At 38.8% G+C, this 16,757-nt stretch overlaps 1 protein-coding gene across 1 annotated transcript in view; it reads right to left on the bottom strand.

The window, feature by feature from the left end:
• Positions 1-16,757, bottom strand: part of LOC131883359 (uncharacterized) — a 58,615-nt gene that overhangs the window by 24,812 nt on the left and 17,046 nt on the right. Inside the window, exons 2-12 of the mRNA XM_059230814.1 lie at positions 12,911-13,059; positions 8,820-9,026; positions 8,612-8,757; positions 8,455-8,548; positions 4,455-4,583; positions 3,957-4,130; positions 3,569-3,885; positions 2,318-2,372; positions 2,028-2,259; positions 411-670; positions 178-344 (exon numbers count right to left, since the gene is read on the bottom strand). Coding sequence (XP_059086797.1) covers positions 178-344; positions 411-670; positions 2,028-2,259; positions 2,318-2,372; positions 3,569-3,885; positions 3,957-4,130; positions 4,455-4,583; positions 8,455-8,548; positions 8,612-8,757; positions 8,820-9,026; positions 12,911-12,992 — 1,863 coding nt within the window. The 5' untranslated portion in view covers positions 12,993-13,059. The remainder of the gene's footprint in view (positions 1-177; positions 345-410; positions 671-2,027; positions 2,260-2,317; positions 2,373-3,568; positions 3,886-3,956; positions 4,131-4,454; positions 4,584-8,454; positions 8,549-8,611; positions 8,758-8,819; positions 9,027-12,910; positions 13,060-16,757) is intronic.

Here is a 16,757-nt window from a genome sequence, read left to right as displayed (position 1 = left end):
GTTGGGTAAAAAAATGTAGTACGTGCATTTAAATTGGAGGTGACGGTGTCAAAAAATCATAAATATAAAGTTTGCTCTGTCTTGTACATATCAAGAGCTATTCCTGGAGTACCGGTATAAGTGACATAGCCCTCGTATTTGAGCCCTTCAGTGCTCAAAATTGCCACTTTTAATTACCTTCAATTGGCTTCTCTTGCTTTCTTCGCAATACCATTCGCCAGGTAAGTTATCAGTATCCTTGAAGTTAGGACAAACTTTCGACCCTTCCTCCCAATTTGACACTGGAGAGCCAACCCCCACGCAATGGCCTTGGATTGGAACCAAGCCAATGCTGCAAGGCCCCCCTGGAAAAGAAATATGTCAATGTCAGCCTACATATAACCTTGGTTACACCTCATCTGCTTGAGCACCTTGGCAAACAACGGGTTGAGGATTATTTGTGGCCTGATTATTAGCCGCCACAGAAACTTCATGGTTCCGATGGTTGAAGCTAACTGGACATTGGTTGTTGTTGTACGAGTACGCTATGTAATGTAAATCAGAAAAACGTGATGGACTAGACTGAAATGGATAGCGGCTCTTTGTGAAGGACTCCTTGGTCAAGGGCGTGCCATCGACGAAGGTATTGAATCGCCTGCCTCCGTATGGATCGTATCCACCCGCCCAAAGACTGAAAAGCAATTACATTCTGGCAATGGGTCTTGAACTTAACATCTAGTTTTAATATCCGAATTAACGGCTCACTCTATTATATATTTCGTACTAAAATATTCTTTAATCCCATAGGAATACAAAAATGACCCCTGATATTTTTCAAAGTAAAGGATCTAGGTCACTTTTGAAACTGAACTTATGCTTCAAATCGTCGGAGACGCAAATGTTTATGGTGGGAGGAAGGGGGCTCTCTCCATGACAAAAGATGCTTTTTGGTTCTTTGGGAGCCTAATGCCCAATTGATTCATGTTAGGTCGTATGGTAGAACTAATGCCTCTTCTTCTGCCTTGAGTGTGTTTAACCCGTGGATGGGGGCAAAGTCCATGAAGGCGTTAAGAGATGTGAAATACCGTACATGTTGACGTCCGTTTCTTCGTGGACCTTGTATTGGTTGCTTCGAAAGAAATGGACCAATTAATTTTCATTCATATCAATTAGATTTGGAATGAAAGCAATAGACGTAATATAGAGCTTCAAGGTGAAAAAAAATCACGATAATCTGGCGTTTTTCTGACGATGATGTTGCTACTGTCCCACCATCTAAGAGTCAAACTCTGAGTTACTGAAAGTAGAGGGTTAGATCTAAAAACGAGCCACTTTTCAAGAAACCGGCTCTTTGAACGGTAGATAGCGATAGCTTCGGAAATTGATGACGCCAACTTGGAAACGTCTATTGTCAAATCTTTTCACATTTTTGTCCGACCGTTTGATATATGTAATACAAATTTGAAACGTTGAAAGTAAAGGCCTTCGCCAGGCTCCACATCAATGTCCCAGAGGCTCGTTCGACTTCATTCGAATCACCTTTGGTCCTCCAGAGAGGATGATAAGTTTTATTCTGCTGGTCCATTCTATTGGAAATGCGTTTTTTTAATAATCTTCCTTTAAAGGAGCTGATCCGAAAAACTATTAATTTCTAGCATGTCATATTCATATGTAAAGACGACAGCGCCCTGTGAAGTGCAGAACCAAAACCATATTTCGTGCAGCGTAAGGGGGCTATGTTTCAAGCATAGAGAATGCCCAGGGTAACTAGACACTGGAAAAGCCGACACATTGGAAAATTCGACATATCGGAAAACTCGACACATCGGAAACCCCAATTTTTCAATGAGTTGAGTTTTCCGATGTGTCGACTTAATGGCTCAAAGGGTATGGTTTCAAATTGTAGAGGCGCTGCTTTCAATCGGCTGGATTTGTATTGCTACCAACCCATCTAGACCTTTAGCGGAAAATGTATCCCGCAAAAGCCCTTCGTTAAACCTGATTGTGTTCAGTTCCAATAAGGAACGCTTTTGTTAGTATTCACTTACTTTGGACCACTGGACAACCAGTTTAAGTTATTGATGCCTGGCAACAGGAGGTGGTATTCTTGGTCATGAACGCTGAAAGAGGCTTGTTGAAATCCTGACCTCGACATGGAGTTACAAGCATCAGGAATGTCTAAAAAACGATTGGTATTTTCTTGTTGCCAAAAGCAACTTCCAATCCGATTGGGTGATCCGTCCATGGCCGGAAAGTAGAACTCCTCTATGGAACACGGGCCTTAAAAAGGAAAACGTAGGGAGCAGAAAAGTGAAGCCAAGTAATGTATAAATCTTACCCATGTTATCTATGTCCAAAAAGCCACCTGCCTTTACATTTGTGTAAACGATAAGCTGCAAAAAAAAACAAATGTGTTTCATTATGAGGGTGTTTTTGACTAAAACCCCAACGCCATTGTTAACAAACCAATGATGTTAAGTTAAACGTATTTTGCAATAATAACATTTTTTGTGTAGCCTGCTACTACGTAATCATATTCTTATCTAAACTCAGTAGGATTAGGATCCTTGGATTGAGTGGTACACAAAATGACATACATGCTCTCTCGAAAATAGTGTCAATATCTGTCAGTGCCTTCAAGACAAAAGCAATTATTTCCTCGCACCGCTACATGGAAAAGCTTTTTTAAAGTTTAGTTATATAATTTATAAATAGGAGAGAGTTGTAACGCAGTTGGATGACGTGCGACCAAGTTATGTTCGGGTTCATGAGTTCGATCCCAGGTCTGAAAAAAGCGACGATCTCCTGTGAAATCCACTGTTGACATGTCAAGCTTTAGAAATCTGTCTCACGGAACCATGTTCCGATGATTTATTTCTCGTACGTTTTGGTTTTTGGGTCGTATATGGGTCACACTTTCATGAGGTTTCATGAGGCGTTAGTTTTGATACTAGGAAATTCTTGAGTTTAACAAGTCTATAGGGGCAATTTGGAATTTTAGTGTACGGTGCTGGCAGTCACCAAGTTTACTGTACAGTACATAAGGCATCTGAGGGCACCGGTTATTTCGACTTTTGTAATGGTGAAAAGTGTTTGGCGAGTTGAGTCTAGGAGGGTGGGGCAGCAATGCCCATGGAAAAGAGAGTTACTTGGGTGCCGAAAGGCAATTTGGAATTTTAGTATACGGTACTGGCAGTCACCAAGTTTACTGTACAGTACATAAGGCATCTGAGGGCACCGGTTATTTCGACTTTACAATTGCATAAATGAGTGCATCCTACTTCTACAGTAAAACTTTAATGTTCCCAAATTGTGAACATCTACACAGTGGGTCATAAAGTTAGTGATATTCATTAATGCAAGTTCAAAGTTTTCCTCTCTAAAAGTCGTTACATTTGCACCTTCACTTTGAATGCTTTTCCAAAGCAACCCGGGCGATTGGCTTTGTTCAATTATAATCTTTCATTCACTCATAGTTATTGTTACTCGACACAATTACCATACATTAATTTGCCTTTCACAGAAAGCGATGAAAACAAGCATTAAGTTGAAAGATCCCCGAGGTTCCTATATATCAAATTGAACTTACCCGAAACGTTAAATATCTTGAGGGGCTCTGATCTGCTCCAGACAAGTTTTGGAAACTGGCCAGCTTCGTAAAATTGAAGAAGAAGTACTGCCATGAGAACCCGAAGTCGATAGTCCTAATTGGTAGGATGTCAATCGTCTGGGGTTGACCGCTCATAGAATTGGTCTCTTCCAAATACTTGACTCCTATCTCAGCTTGATTTCCACGATAATAAAAACCGAAAAACGGTGAGAATATCTTAGTGAGGTGATTCAACTTGACAGCCTTCGACGTCAAGGCTCGGAACCCTTGGCCTTTGGCCTGAATGTAGTAGTTATCTGAGGGTATGGAGAAGACGGTTAATCAATGCAGATCAACGATGAACCATTGAAAGATGTACTCGTCCTACCGGTTATGTTGTTCACTTTCAACCAGGGAGTGTCCAAAGGACTCGAGCGAACCGTTTCGAATGTATTGGTAGACTCGGGTAATCCAGCTTCCCGTTGTTTATCGGTCATGTAACGCCAACTGCATCGCGTTTCGTACCAATATGGATGATCAAAGTCGCATTGATAGTTGGAATCTATCGAGAGAACAAGGTTTATAATAATAATAATAATGATGATGATAATAATAATAATAGGGGTGGACAGGGATAATGCATTGGAGCTGCATTGAGTCGCATACAACTGGAAAACGATGACTGCTTCTTACGTCCATATTGGACCTCCTTGGGTGTTATTTTTACCACTTGTTTTTCATTCAGGCTGTATAAAAATTAGAATTTTAGGAATTGATTTCTATGTTGTGCCACGCTTTTTTGTAGATAGCTTCTTGACTCCATGCTCTTCGATCGTAAATTTCTTTTTCTATAAGATCAATAGCAGGGAATGCATGGTTATCTTACCAACAGCTACACACAGAGAACTAGCATCAGGAATGGATTCATAAGGTCGCATGACAAATTGACCAGAGACATTATGAATGGCCAAATAACCCCCTGGGCCAGACGGGTCGATGCTGAATCCTCCAAATCCTGTAATTGATCGAACAATAATTATCAGGTTATCAATTGGCATATAAGTCGACCTTACGCAAGCGGTCTTGTACACATAATGAGAGAGCTTGTATAACAATTACATTAATAGATTTGGTCAGCCCAAACGTTAATGCCAAGGAGCAGTAGGGTTTCATAATTAGTTGCATTCATTGACTGACAGCATGTCATTTAATTTGGCCCCACACTGGCTCATGAAACTTCGCAAAACCGTGTGCTACTTCACCATCAATTATTGTTGCTTCGCAACCAAAATAGCATCATCCAATCAATCATGCTGCATCATATTTTGCATTCCATTAGATTGCTCTAAGCTGGCTGATCACCGGATAGCGGGACGCCATTGAATTTGCATTGCATTCGACCATACGACACTATAGAGTCCCTGATTCGACTAAGCATTGCACCTGACGTCACAACGGCACAGAAAAGTTGTCGCAATGAATGTGACTATTCGGCCTGTATAGCATTTGCAAATTGAAAAAGAAAGCCTTGACAACCACTGACATTCAGCGAGTCGTCCTGAAAGAAGGTGACTAATGATTCAACTGCCGAAATGCGTTCAGGTTTCAACTTAGTTTAGTGTCAAGAGGCAGGTTTGCAATATAATTTAGCCTATTTACGAGCCTGAAATAATGGTTTGTGTGTTGGCTCCGGGAAATGAATAATTGCCATCAGCAATCAGGAGTCTGATTGCTTCATGCTTTAAGCATGGAGTGCTGCATTGTTGAAATTGCATTTCCACTTCCTAAGATTAATTTTCTTGTCATTCTCAAATTTGTTAAAAAGGCGATTATCATAAAAAAAAACTAACTGGTAACAAATATGCAAAATAGAATATTTAATTTCAACCGATAATATTTTAGGGAGCTTGTGTAGCTGAGCGATCTTAGAGGCAACGAGAACAAAGCAAGAAACCTCTCTCTAGGTGTCGTTGGTTCCAACACCGGTAGCGGAACTAACCCCTTTTTCATTTATGGAAACTCTAAGAGAAAGATGAAACACCCTGCAGGGCCTTTTGAGGTCAATGGGGAGGCCATGGACAATGTGGAGTCTATGGCCAACATACTTGGAGATCAGTTTTCTTGTGTGTTTTCAACTCCAAAGAGTTTAGGAGCAACAGCCCATTGCTCTATTGATGAGTTTGTTGAGATTGGCAAGGCTTGTCACGTTGAGCGTTTAGATCATCTTGTAGTCACAGATCAAGGTGCTTTAGAACAACAGGCCATCAGGGACCTGAGACCCTCGAGCTCTCCTGGCCCTAATGGTGTCACATCTCAGTTTCTGAAGAGATGCTCACTGATTCTTGCTCCTGTTTTCTCGTACCTGATGCGTTGCATCTTGGATCAGTGTAAGTTTCCATCTTCACTAAAGATAGCTCACGTTGTTCTAATTTGCTCCAAAAGGGGGAGATAAGCCGCTCCCCAGTAACTGTAGGCCAATTTCTCTAACTTCGAATATTGAAAAGGTGTTTGAAAAGATAATGAAGTCCAAACTTGTTGAATTTCTCGAAGTTAATGAAGTCCTTCTCCTTAGCCAGCATGGATTCCGAGGACATTTTAGCACGGTTACCCAACTGATTGAGCATTTAGAGCAGGTCATTGAGGGACTGTAAAGACACAACTCAGTTGATGTTGTCTATCTTGATTTTGCCAAGGCCTTTGATAAAGTAGCTCATGGCCTTTTGTTGAATAGACCATGACATTGGGATCCAAGGCAAGGTTCTCAATTGTATGAGAGGTTGTTTCTTGTAGGAAGCAATTGGTTAAGGTTGAGGGATCCCTTAGTGACATACATGATGTCAAGTCGGATGTTCTTCAGGGCTCCATTTTGGGTCCTCTCCTTTTCATCATCTTCATTGCTCCACTTCAGAAGCTTGGAAGCAGTAATGTCAGTGTCTCTTCCTATGCTGATGATACAAAATTGGTAGTTGGTAGGAAGGGTAAGAATTCCGGTTGTCTGGTAGAGGTCCTAGACCAAATCTAGTTTTGGGTTGCTGCGAGTAACATGGTACTGAATGGAATGAAATTCCGCTCAATGACCTTTGGGTCGACGCCATTAGACACTCCACTATTAGATGATGAAGGTAAGGACATTGAGCGGGTCTCATCCATGAAGGATTTAGGTGTAGTCCTCCAAAATAATGGAAAGTTCGATAAGCATATCCAGTTGAAGGTGGGTATAGTCTTATATGATGGTTGGTTGGTTGGATATATCGTACGTTTAAGTCCAGATCTAGTGTCACGATGCTAACTCTGTACAAGTCGATTGTCCAGCCACATCTAGAATATGCTTCACCCATTTGGGCTCCAATGAGTTCCACAGGTTTGTAAAAGGTCGAGGTGCTCCAAAGATGTTTTACCAGGAACATATAAGGTATGAGAGACCTCTCGAATCGGGAGAGACTAAAAAGTTGGGACTGTACAATGTTCAGAGAAGGTATGAAAGGTATCTGATACTGGACGTTTTCAAAGGCATTCATGAACTTTGTCCCAATACAGGATTTAGGGTCAATTCTAGTGACGTTTTGAGAGCACCTCTAAGCCTTCGAAAATCCAGGCTAGTTAAAACAATGAAGTTCACCTCTCTTCTTTCTCGGGCTCCTCCATTGTTCAATTTGCTGCTTTCAAATATTCGTAGGGCGTATGCAGGCGTTGATCCAGTAGCAGGATTTAAGTCAGACTTGGGCAACTTTTTGATTGAAGTTCCCTATCAACCTTACATTCAAGGGTTAGCCAGATCAGCCAACAAGATTCGTTGGTCAATCAAATAAACTATATTCCCGGTAGCGTTAAGGAAATCCGCAAAAAAAAAAAATAAGTGCAATGATTAAGTTTCCATTCCCTCCCAGTAGCGATAAGAAAGTCCAAAATGATAATAAAAATGATACTGGGGAAGGGGACTTCTAGGGATGTGGACTGCGAACGGAAGCCAAAATTTCGTATCTCCTAAACCGTTCATCCTATTCCAAAAAAACACTTCATACGACTACAAGATCTTGTTGAAATGATGAACTTGGCCAAATTTGAGACCAAAACTATGCCCAGGGAACTCCGGAGACTTGATAAAAGTTATGTTGTAAACACTACATAAAATTTGAATTTTCGGCTTGCTCTGCTTTTCTTACAGGTCGGATAAATGAGGATTGGAACGGATTGACGGAAGTTCAATTGAAGTAAAGTAGCAAGGGGATAGGTCCAAATGACAACGAATGGATCATCTGAGTCCCACATAGATGTTGGCTAGTAGGACACAGATCGAACGTAGAACTCCCCACAGTTGTAATTTTAGGAAGAAACGCTTTCGTTCCACCCTGCCCAATGCTTCGGAAAAATCAACAAAGCATCCGTACACTCTCCTCTTATTGCTGATGTTTGAGTGCACAATGTCATAGACGAGAGTAGCTGCCGTAGTGGTTGAGCGGATTCTCCTGAAACCGAATTGGAACTCGGGAAGGAGATCTCTATCCTTGGCCAATTTGGAGAACCGGGCAGCTAGTAGATCATCTTCAAGAATGTAATATGAACTATTAGCACAGAGAAAGGGGTATTGTAATTTATAATTTATGGTCGGTGAAGTTGCAATAGACTAGTAAAACATATATCGATTCTTCACGATCTGACAACAAGCAATACATAATCATTATATCGTCGGTTTTTTTTAAACAAGGCAATCAAGTCGAAAAACGTCAATCAATCTAAATATCAGCTACAAAGAGCTATGGACCTGACATTTAGCACACTGGTTGATTTTGATTTGAGATTCTTCGATTCTTGGGCGAACATAGCAAGCCCTAACGAGCCCCAACAAAAAAATGTAAACAGGGTCCTATGATAAAGCCACAACTCACCAATTGTGCTGGATATATCATTGTTGGTGAAAACGATGTCGTTCGAACCCTTCCAATGTAATCTTAAAACTTCGGCAATCACACCCAAGACGAACTGAAAGAAAAAATATACAAGTACATCTGGAAAAACCAGGAGTACGCTTTCATTCCAACTTACCGGATCATTGGGTAAGGTCCATAGGTATTGGCCCTCTCGGCTTTCATATCCATGGCAATTGATATGTAGGCGTTCATTTAACAAGTTTGGCTTAATCGCGATACATTCTGTACCGACTGGTCTGTAACCTGGGGGGCAGACCATTCCTAAAGCAAATAATCTAAAGTATTTACTATGTCACTAAATCCAATTGTCAACCACGGATAACCTTTGAATTCACAAATGTATCCGGACATTTCCTCTGAGCAATCTTTCGCGCCCCACTTTCCTTGACCATCCAAATATCCGCATTCAGGATTGGAGGATACCTCGGCACTCCAGGATGCCTCGTTTCCTTTCATTTGGCTGATTAAGGTTTCGCTTATTGGCCACTCATTCATCAACCGAATATCTGTGGCACTCTTACGAATCAAGCCTAGTGAAAAATATCTAAGCAAATGTTTAATCAATTATTCGTTTTAAACTGCATACACCGTTCAACATCTTTATTCATTCAAATTAGTAAGTCCTTGAATTGGTCTACCTTTGACATACGTAACAATGCCGTATATGTCGACCTTGTGAAGCTGACAATGACCACTTGTTTTAACATCAGACAAGCCGTTGTGATATTTTATTTAGTATTGAAATTTTTCATTTTTTTGGTAGGAGAAGCATATCTCTACTGCTAAAATTGCATTCGCTCATCGATGTGAGAATTCAAGGCTTCCTGGGCCCAGTTCAAAATCCCAGGGAATCAATTTAGTTTAAATTGCTAAAACGGACTTAAAATTTGAAAAATATAGCTCGATAGAATGCATGCCGCATAGTGTTGGGTGAGTGCAGAGGTTGCCTTTCAAAGTTTTTTTTCATTCAACACTGCCGTGAATGGCATTAAACAAGAGTCTCACAATTAGAAATTGCCAAAATATTGCCAAGCATTGCCGTTTCAGGTACTAAAGTATAAGTTAAGCTCGTCAAACTAAGCTTCAAAGTACAAAATTTGATGTTTTATAAAAATTCAATAACATGTAAAGATACAATAAAAAATCGGACGTATCGAAAATGTTGCAAAACTAAAAGCAGCGGCCAGCGGCACTTACTGTACAATCAAAAGCTTCAAAATCATCAGATGCCCAGCGATCTCAAGGCATGTTGATTTTTGTTGATATTTCTACATTGCTCATAAAAATAAGGCAAACATATCTTTGAAAAAATTGCCTGCATATTGTAGAAAATTGTACCTAGGTCCAATCAAAAACTGCGACTTACTTGAACATAGACTGGCATGTTCGATTTGTCTATCGACAAAGTGTGTTGACATCTCTGTCGTACATACTATAACCAGGTGATTGGTAATCCGGGCGAAGCTTACTCGTACTTAATTCGAGCTCTAGTGGATCAATAAGAAAGAGGAGTGAAGCAAATTTGTGCTCCTAAAGCGCAAGGATGATATTTAGCCTCTTTCAGCAATTGTCTTCTGAAACCCAATTTCGAAATGTTTTTTATAGCTTGTCGATTCCCAGAGAAACGTATCATTTCCTTTTGGAAGTATAACGTTTAGGACTCACGGTGGTTCCCACTACACTTGAAAAGATTATGCTCAAATGCCAAGACTTCTAGTTGCGTTTTTCATTGTTTAAACAACAGAAGGAAGAACTTTGAAAAATTGTGCATCATTAAAAGTAGCTCTTATAAGTATATTAATCCAATGAAAACATATTAGAAGATAGTATTTTTAAAATCGTTATTAAAAGACATGGTGAGCATTCTTAGTTACGCCTTCATTCAAAATTTCATAAAAATCCATGGAACAGACTCTGACATATTACCTTTCAAAAGTTGTAATTTGCTCCAAATTTGGCTGCAAAATGCTCTGGTTATACCTTATAGAAATTGCCAAGAAATATAAAATGCTTTTTCAATGTCCTAAAATAAATAAAAATGTTCCACTTTTCAAAAGTATGCAGAAAAAGCAAAAAAAACCTTTATAATAGCACTTAAAGATTACTTTAAATAAACAATTCATAACTATAACATCATAATCGTTAACCAAGAGTTCATTTGTTTGTGATCTGAAAGTTTAAGGCATTTTTATTACCATTTGATGAATAAGTTTTTGGTACGTAGAAAATAATCTGAGGAAAAAGTGACAGATTTGAAAATTCAACTGGCAAATGTATCCTTGCAAAATTTCAACCTCATGATTGGCTGGTCTAGCTTTCCAAGTTTAAGAAAAGGAATTGGAAATTTCAAATCCGGAGTAGATTTTAGGTGCCAATATTAATTAATTTTAGGTTTTAGGGAAATATTTATGAAAATGAAAGAATATCATTTATTTTCATGCTATCATAAAAGCATATCATTTGTTTTTTGCAATTAACTAAAGTAGGTTGATGTCATTTTTCGATCTATTTTACAGCGAAATGCTACTTTCAAAGTGTAATAACTAAGCATCTGCAAAATAGATATTGATGAAATTTTATGTCAGTACATAACTAAGAGTTCTGATAACATTGTTTGACTAGGCTTTGCACAGCAGCACTTGAAAATGTAGTTTAAGTGTTTTAATATACTAATAGGAGATACTTTTAAAGATGCTTATTGAATAAAAATTGTTCCTTTTGTTTCTTTAGCAAAGAAAATGGCAACTAGAAGTCTTGGCATGTGCGCAAGCACTTAATCAGGAATTATAACCACCGTGGACTATAATGTGACGTGAGTGACATTTGCTGGAAAAAAATATGTAATGCTAACAAATCAAAGTAATGAGCATACTTAAAAGGAAAAAGAAAGACGTGTTCTTAATGGGCAATCAAGACCTCAAAGCAAATCCATAAACACATTGGCTAGAAAGTTCATCAAATCAAATTTCAACTATTGGACAGGCTCAGTAATCAAGGTAAGATTTGCTGGCTACTTGATACGAAGCAAAACCTCTCTACTTTCAATAACAAGTAGCCTATGCTCAATCAATCTTTTTAGAAACTGCAGGTCGTTGCGTACTTGATATTGAAATGATTCCTGGAAGGGTTGTCTGAATTTTTAACGGTGTCTTAGTGTATTATGAAATTTTATTGCTCAATATTGAAAGTGATGATTACAACCGAACTCGAATGTTTTTAAGTACTTGTTTTTAGTGCACAAACATGCAACTATACGATGAGTTCCAAATTTTCGTTTCAAAATACGTTCATTATGGGGTTTATAGTTTTCGATGCCTTTTGATAGGAATATTTTTACACACTTCCCACGCCCGCAGATGGCAAGCCTCAACCTGACTGTTGGCAATTAAAGGAGCATAATAAACAGGACAGGCAAAAAAATGCAAATGCTTTATTTTGCACTTTTGCCATTTTCTTTTTCATGGTATGTGCTTTTTGGTCTCTAATGACTTTTTTCCTTAATTCATTCATGGGTTTTCAGTACATGGTCAAAGTATCTAGGGGTAGATAGGTTTATTTCCTTTCCTATGGTCTGTTTACTTGCAAGCGCTACACTGTTGAGGCAAACTTTAGCACAAATATTTTAGTATGAAGTTACTTGCTTTTGTTCAAAGCACATATAGTTTTAAGAGTTAATCTATCAATCTTTCTAAAAAAATCTTTATTGCGAATTTGAGTCTCATTGGATTATTATTAGGCAAGTTTTTCACTATATATATTGGGATGTCCTATTTTGGTTTCAAGGACCGCCGTTAGGGGCAATATAATCCACTAAAGTATGGGTAGGGGGAGGCCTAGGATCGAACCCATGAACCCCAGCAAAGCTTGGTCGAGCGTTAGTCAACTGCGTTACAACCATATCCCATACTCTTATCTCTTTGGTTTTGGCTTCGTGGCGTAGAATGGGTGAAGAGTGGGTAAGGTACATAAAGCGAAAGTTTGTACATCCTAATTTGACATGCGCTTGAATGTTAGGTTAACATGGCATTTGCCGTTTCATTAATACTTTGGTGCTGGCTTTTTTGAAAAAAAAAATGACCATAAACTATCTGCATTTTTGCAAATTTCTGCATATTTCATTGCATTTTTTGCTCTTTTTGTTGCATTTTCAATTGCATTTTTTGCCCATTTCATTTGCGTTATTTGGACACTCCTAATATCAAGAAGCGTCGCCGATTGATGCTGAATAATACCATGATGGGTAAACCCCCGTGTCCTAGCACTTCACAAAAGAAAGAAAAATAACTGTTTTCATAACTGCTTTTGGCATCAATTTGTTCGAAATACAAAATTCATGGAACAATTCATCAGCTACAAACATTTGATTAAAGTTTTAAGTTTCGTGCACCTCCAACGATTGGGAATCAATGCTTACCAAACCACTTGTTGACTGAATCCCATCCCATTAGGAGATTTGAGAGCTCATTCGAGTCAATAATAGCTAAAACACCATTCATTTGGGAACATGAAGCATGGGCTTGATATCCATTGAGAGGCTCGTTCCGGACGGCATAACAAACACCACTAGAAAGCATGCGAAAAATGTGACATTATTCAAATCAGGATTTGAATTTCAAAATGGCGTCTGAACAACTTATTGAAATATATATTTTACAAAATATATAAAAAAATATACAGTAAATTATACAAAAAGAGACATATTTCATATCATAAAGAAAGTTTTGAAATTTAACCACGAGAATGATGGAGTACATCCTTCTTTGGGCTATTTTTCACGGACGGTTTCTTGGCTATAACTCATTGACACGTGATTATTGCCAAGACTTCTGCCACAGAGGACAGGGCAATGACGAAACAAGCATTAGGTGCAAAAACTAGGTTTAATCCCCCAAAATAGATTGCTAGATTTATCATAGTCATGCTTTTTCGCCTCACGTAGACTCTTAGTTTAAAAGATGATGCATTTACAACAAGGAAACTTGATATGAAGAGCGGTATTTTATATTAAGACATTATTGTCGATTTTAGTCATTTTGCACCCCTTCGATGCTCCAAGAAGATGAATGTCCCCAACCAATGATTTTAAACAATTTTGACAAAATGTACAATAGTCATTGTCAAATTTGAAAGTCTAAGCTCCTCAATTCATTTCACGACCTCAGTGTGAGAAACCATTCATTGAATCTGGTCCTATTCAAGTGTGCAATAATAGGTGCTTGTCGACAAACTAAAAACCCATTAATCATACGTTTTTCTGCAATCTAAAATCTTAAAGCAAACACTTTGCCGGGAAGCATTCAAAATTGTCTACATAGAGATGAAAGACGGACGTAAATGTTTCGTACGCTACTCAAATACTCGTACATACTTCCAGCCGAAAAGAGCCCACTTGAACAAAGTACTGATGCAAACTATTTCATTTCTTATCAAACCCAAGCCAGCTCTAGCATAACGACATGGATAGGTGTGAGGAGGCTTTTCGGATGTGAATCAGGGTAAAATGGGACACAAGCGAAAATGAAGATTGGCAAGCATTGGGTTGATCCTTTGATGCACCGTCAATATTAACAGGGAAGAATCTCAGTGTTGAAGCGATCATAACGATTTTCTTTATTGCATTGACGTTCATTGTAGATGGGGTCGTATTAATTAGGAAAATTGTTGGGAAAGAATGCAACCACCGCATTGATGAAGCTTCTAATGCTACACTGAAAGTGATTAAGATTGTAATTACAAAACCACAAATGGCTAGAGAACTGCCTATTTATAAAGGAACAAATCGTACTGATGCACAAAAGGAGAGTTTTGTAGACAATTATTGAATTACTTGTGTGTAATTAGCTATCTCGTAACTTTGTATCAAAAAGCAAGACTGTGTCTTCAATGGACAGAGAATGGAAAGGGGGAATCAGCAACTCTGTCCCCCATTAATCAAATCTCCTTCACATGACTTGGTCTTTGTATAAGCTCAGCCCAAGGGGGCACAAAATGAATGGGCTAAAACCCAACATTTGGCCGAATTTTCAATCTTCATAACTCTTGATACAAAGGGTCGACTAAGCTCAAAATGAGTAAACGCTTTCTGAGTTCAAAGCAAACAAACTCAGCATTTGATCAATCGGGTCAATATTAAACTATTTCCCCCCCTCACGTCTGTGTTAGACTTCTTTTCTCAAAAAAAAAATATTTTTCGAAAATCTGCCAGCACCCAAAAACAAAAATAAATGTTCGATCTATTTCCCGCCTATTCAACGGGCTCAAGCACCCCCTAAGGCCCATAATGAGTAAATGTCGCACTAACGGCTAGGATTTAAGATTAGGAAAAGGATTAAGACGAAGAAAGACAGAAATGTATATTGTATATCCACTATCCAAGACAAGCCCTTTACAAGCAAAATATGATTTAAGTTTTCTGAAAGGATATTTCAAAACCCAAGCTTAGTAAGCTGGGAAAGAAGATATATAATTGCTGAGTGGTCTGATGTATCCAAGGCGGCACAGTTCCCTAGGGGATGTTAGATCGAATCTCGCCTTTGGAAGACATCCTTATAAGGAAGGAGATGTAGTGCAGCGATTAGAGAAGTTTTCTTTCATTGTGATGAGGTCGCTAGTTTGATTCTCCTCGCTGACCTTTCTCATGGAGACTTCTGTTTCATAATTTAGGTAAAATTAAGAGCAAAATGGAAGCCTTTAACAAATGGAAGTTGCGGTGCTTGCTAAAAGTTATGATTTCTTTATAATTGTTTTTCGGTGATTGAAAGAGGAGATACCCCGGTAGATCGCACTGGCTTTTATTTCCTGAAATCGCCCTTCAAATGTCCATTGGTATTAAGGTTAAGGGAGTGCCAGATCTGTCTTTTTTCTCCAAATATCGTTGAAAAATGCTTTATGTCTATTGCCTGGTGCTTTTGGTGGTGGTATTTGGCACAATTGTAAGCAAGAAAGATGAAATGGTCCTCCAAATCAAAGTCAACTTGAAATAGGTAGAACTACGGTACCAGGTTTCCGGACGGTCTGAAACCAACGTGTGGTTGTAGCAGAGACTCCCTCACATACTTGGAGTCAGCAATCCTAACTTTGCATTTGAAAGCAAGTAATAGTATATGAACGTCAAAATGACGTGCTCTTTCAAGCGACAAAGGCAGTACAGTCGCAGTGTAGTACCCAACACACTTCCTTCTAGTTCGATGAATGTTTCGGTAATTTTTCGAAAACCCGAAAAAGGGCCCTTTTTGTCTCGTTTTTCTTTGGTCTTGTGTTTTTCGAAAAAAAATAAAAGTCAAGTCTGTGTCCAGATACTATTCACCCCAAAAAATATTTAAAAAAAATATATGATCAAAGGATGACCTAGCAAAAAGCTTTATGCTAATAGCGGTCAACCCTAATTTGAGTTTCAAATACATAAGGTAAGGATTAAAAGCTCTGATATTCGGACATTTAGGCAATCGTTGGTACCAGCAAACAAGCTTGCCTGCCAATGCCAGTGATGTAAAATTACCTGCCCAAGCTTGCCTAAACGTCCCCATAGGAGTCGATGAATTTCGTTCTTCTTCAAGTGAGATCGCTAGAGATCGCTACAATTACGTATCTCAATTTGCACCTCGATCGACCGGCTGGGTTAAAAAAAATACAGCATCAGAAGGTGCAGTACATAACAGGGCACAGATTGAATGAGCTAGCAATTTGGTACTCAATTGCCATGGCACGGTCAGCACACTCATTCTGTGTGGAATTGTGTAGTTCTGAGGACTTATTAGCTCTGTCAGAAAAAGATGAGGTGTCGAGTTTATTCTTTTGATACCCTTGGCCAAAGCTCCTAACANAACAAGACCAAGGAATCTTCTTGCCAGAAGTCTTGGGGTGAAGAAAGGAGCATGGGTATGCAAGCTCCCCTTTGCCTCTTAACATGAGGAATATACTTAAAGCCTTTTATTTTTCTAAGATTTCTGCATCAGGGTTTCCAATTAATGACATGACGTGTTTCGGACCGATAAGTCAGCTTTTTTACTTAAAGGACCTCAATATGGGCATCCACCCATATTTTCCGGTTCAAAACACATCCCTATTTCTAAGTTTCCTTTGTGAAATGTACATGTCAAATATATTTGATAAGTCATACAAATGACAAGCGCGGTGAAATCAGTTAACGTTGTGTTCCAATTATGTTTGCACGAGTATACAGGCACATCTTGAAAGTGAACATAGGCTGATTCATCCTCTAGAGTACAAAAACACAGCCAATATATCTTGATCCTGGATAT

Source organism: Tigriopus californicus, chromosome 7, assembly GCF_007210705.1.
Source record: "Tigriopus californicus strain San Diego chromosome 7, Tcal_SD_v2.1, whole genome shotgun sequence".
In the NCBI taxonomy this organism is placed as follows: domain Eukaryota; kingdom Metazoa; phylum Arthropoda; class Copepoda; order Harpacticoida; family Harpacticidae; genus Tigriopus; species Tigriopus californicus.
The sequence above is the reverse complement of the archived record's forward strand: the minus strand, read 5'-3'. Positions and strand labels throughout refer to the sequence as shown.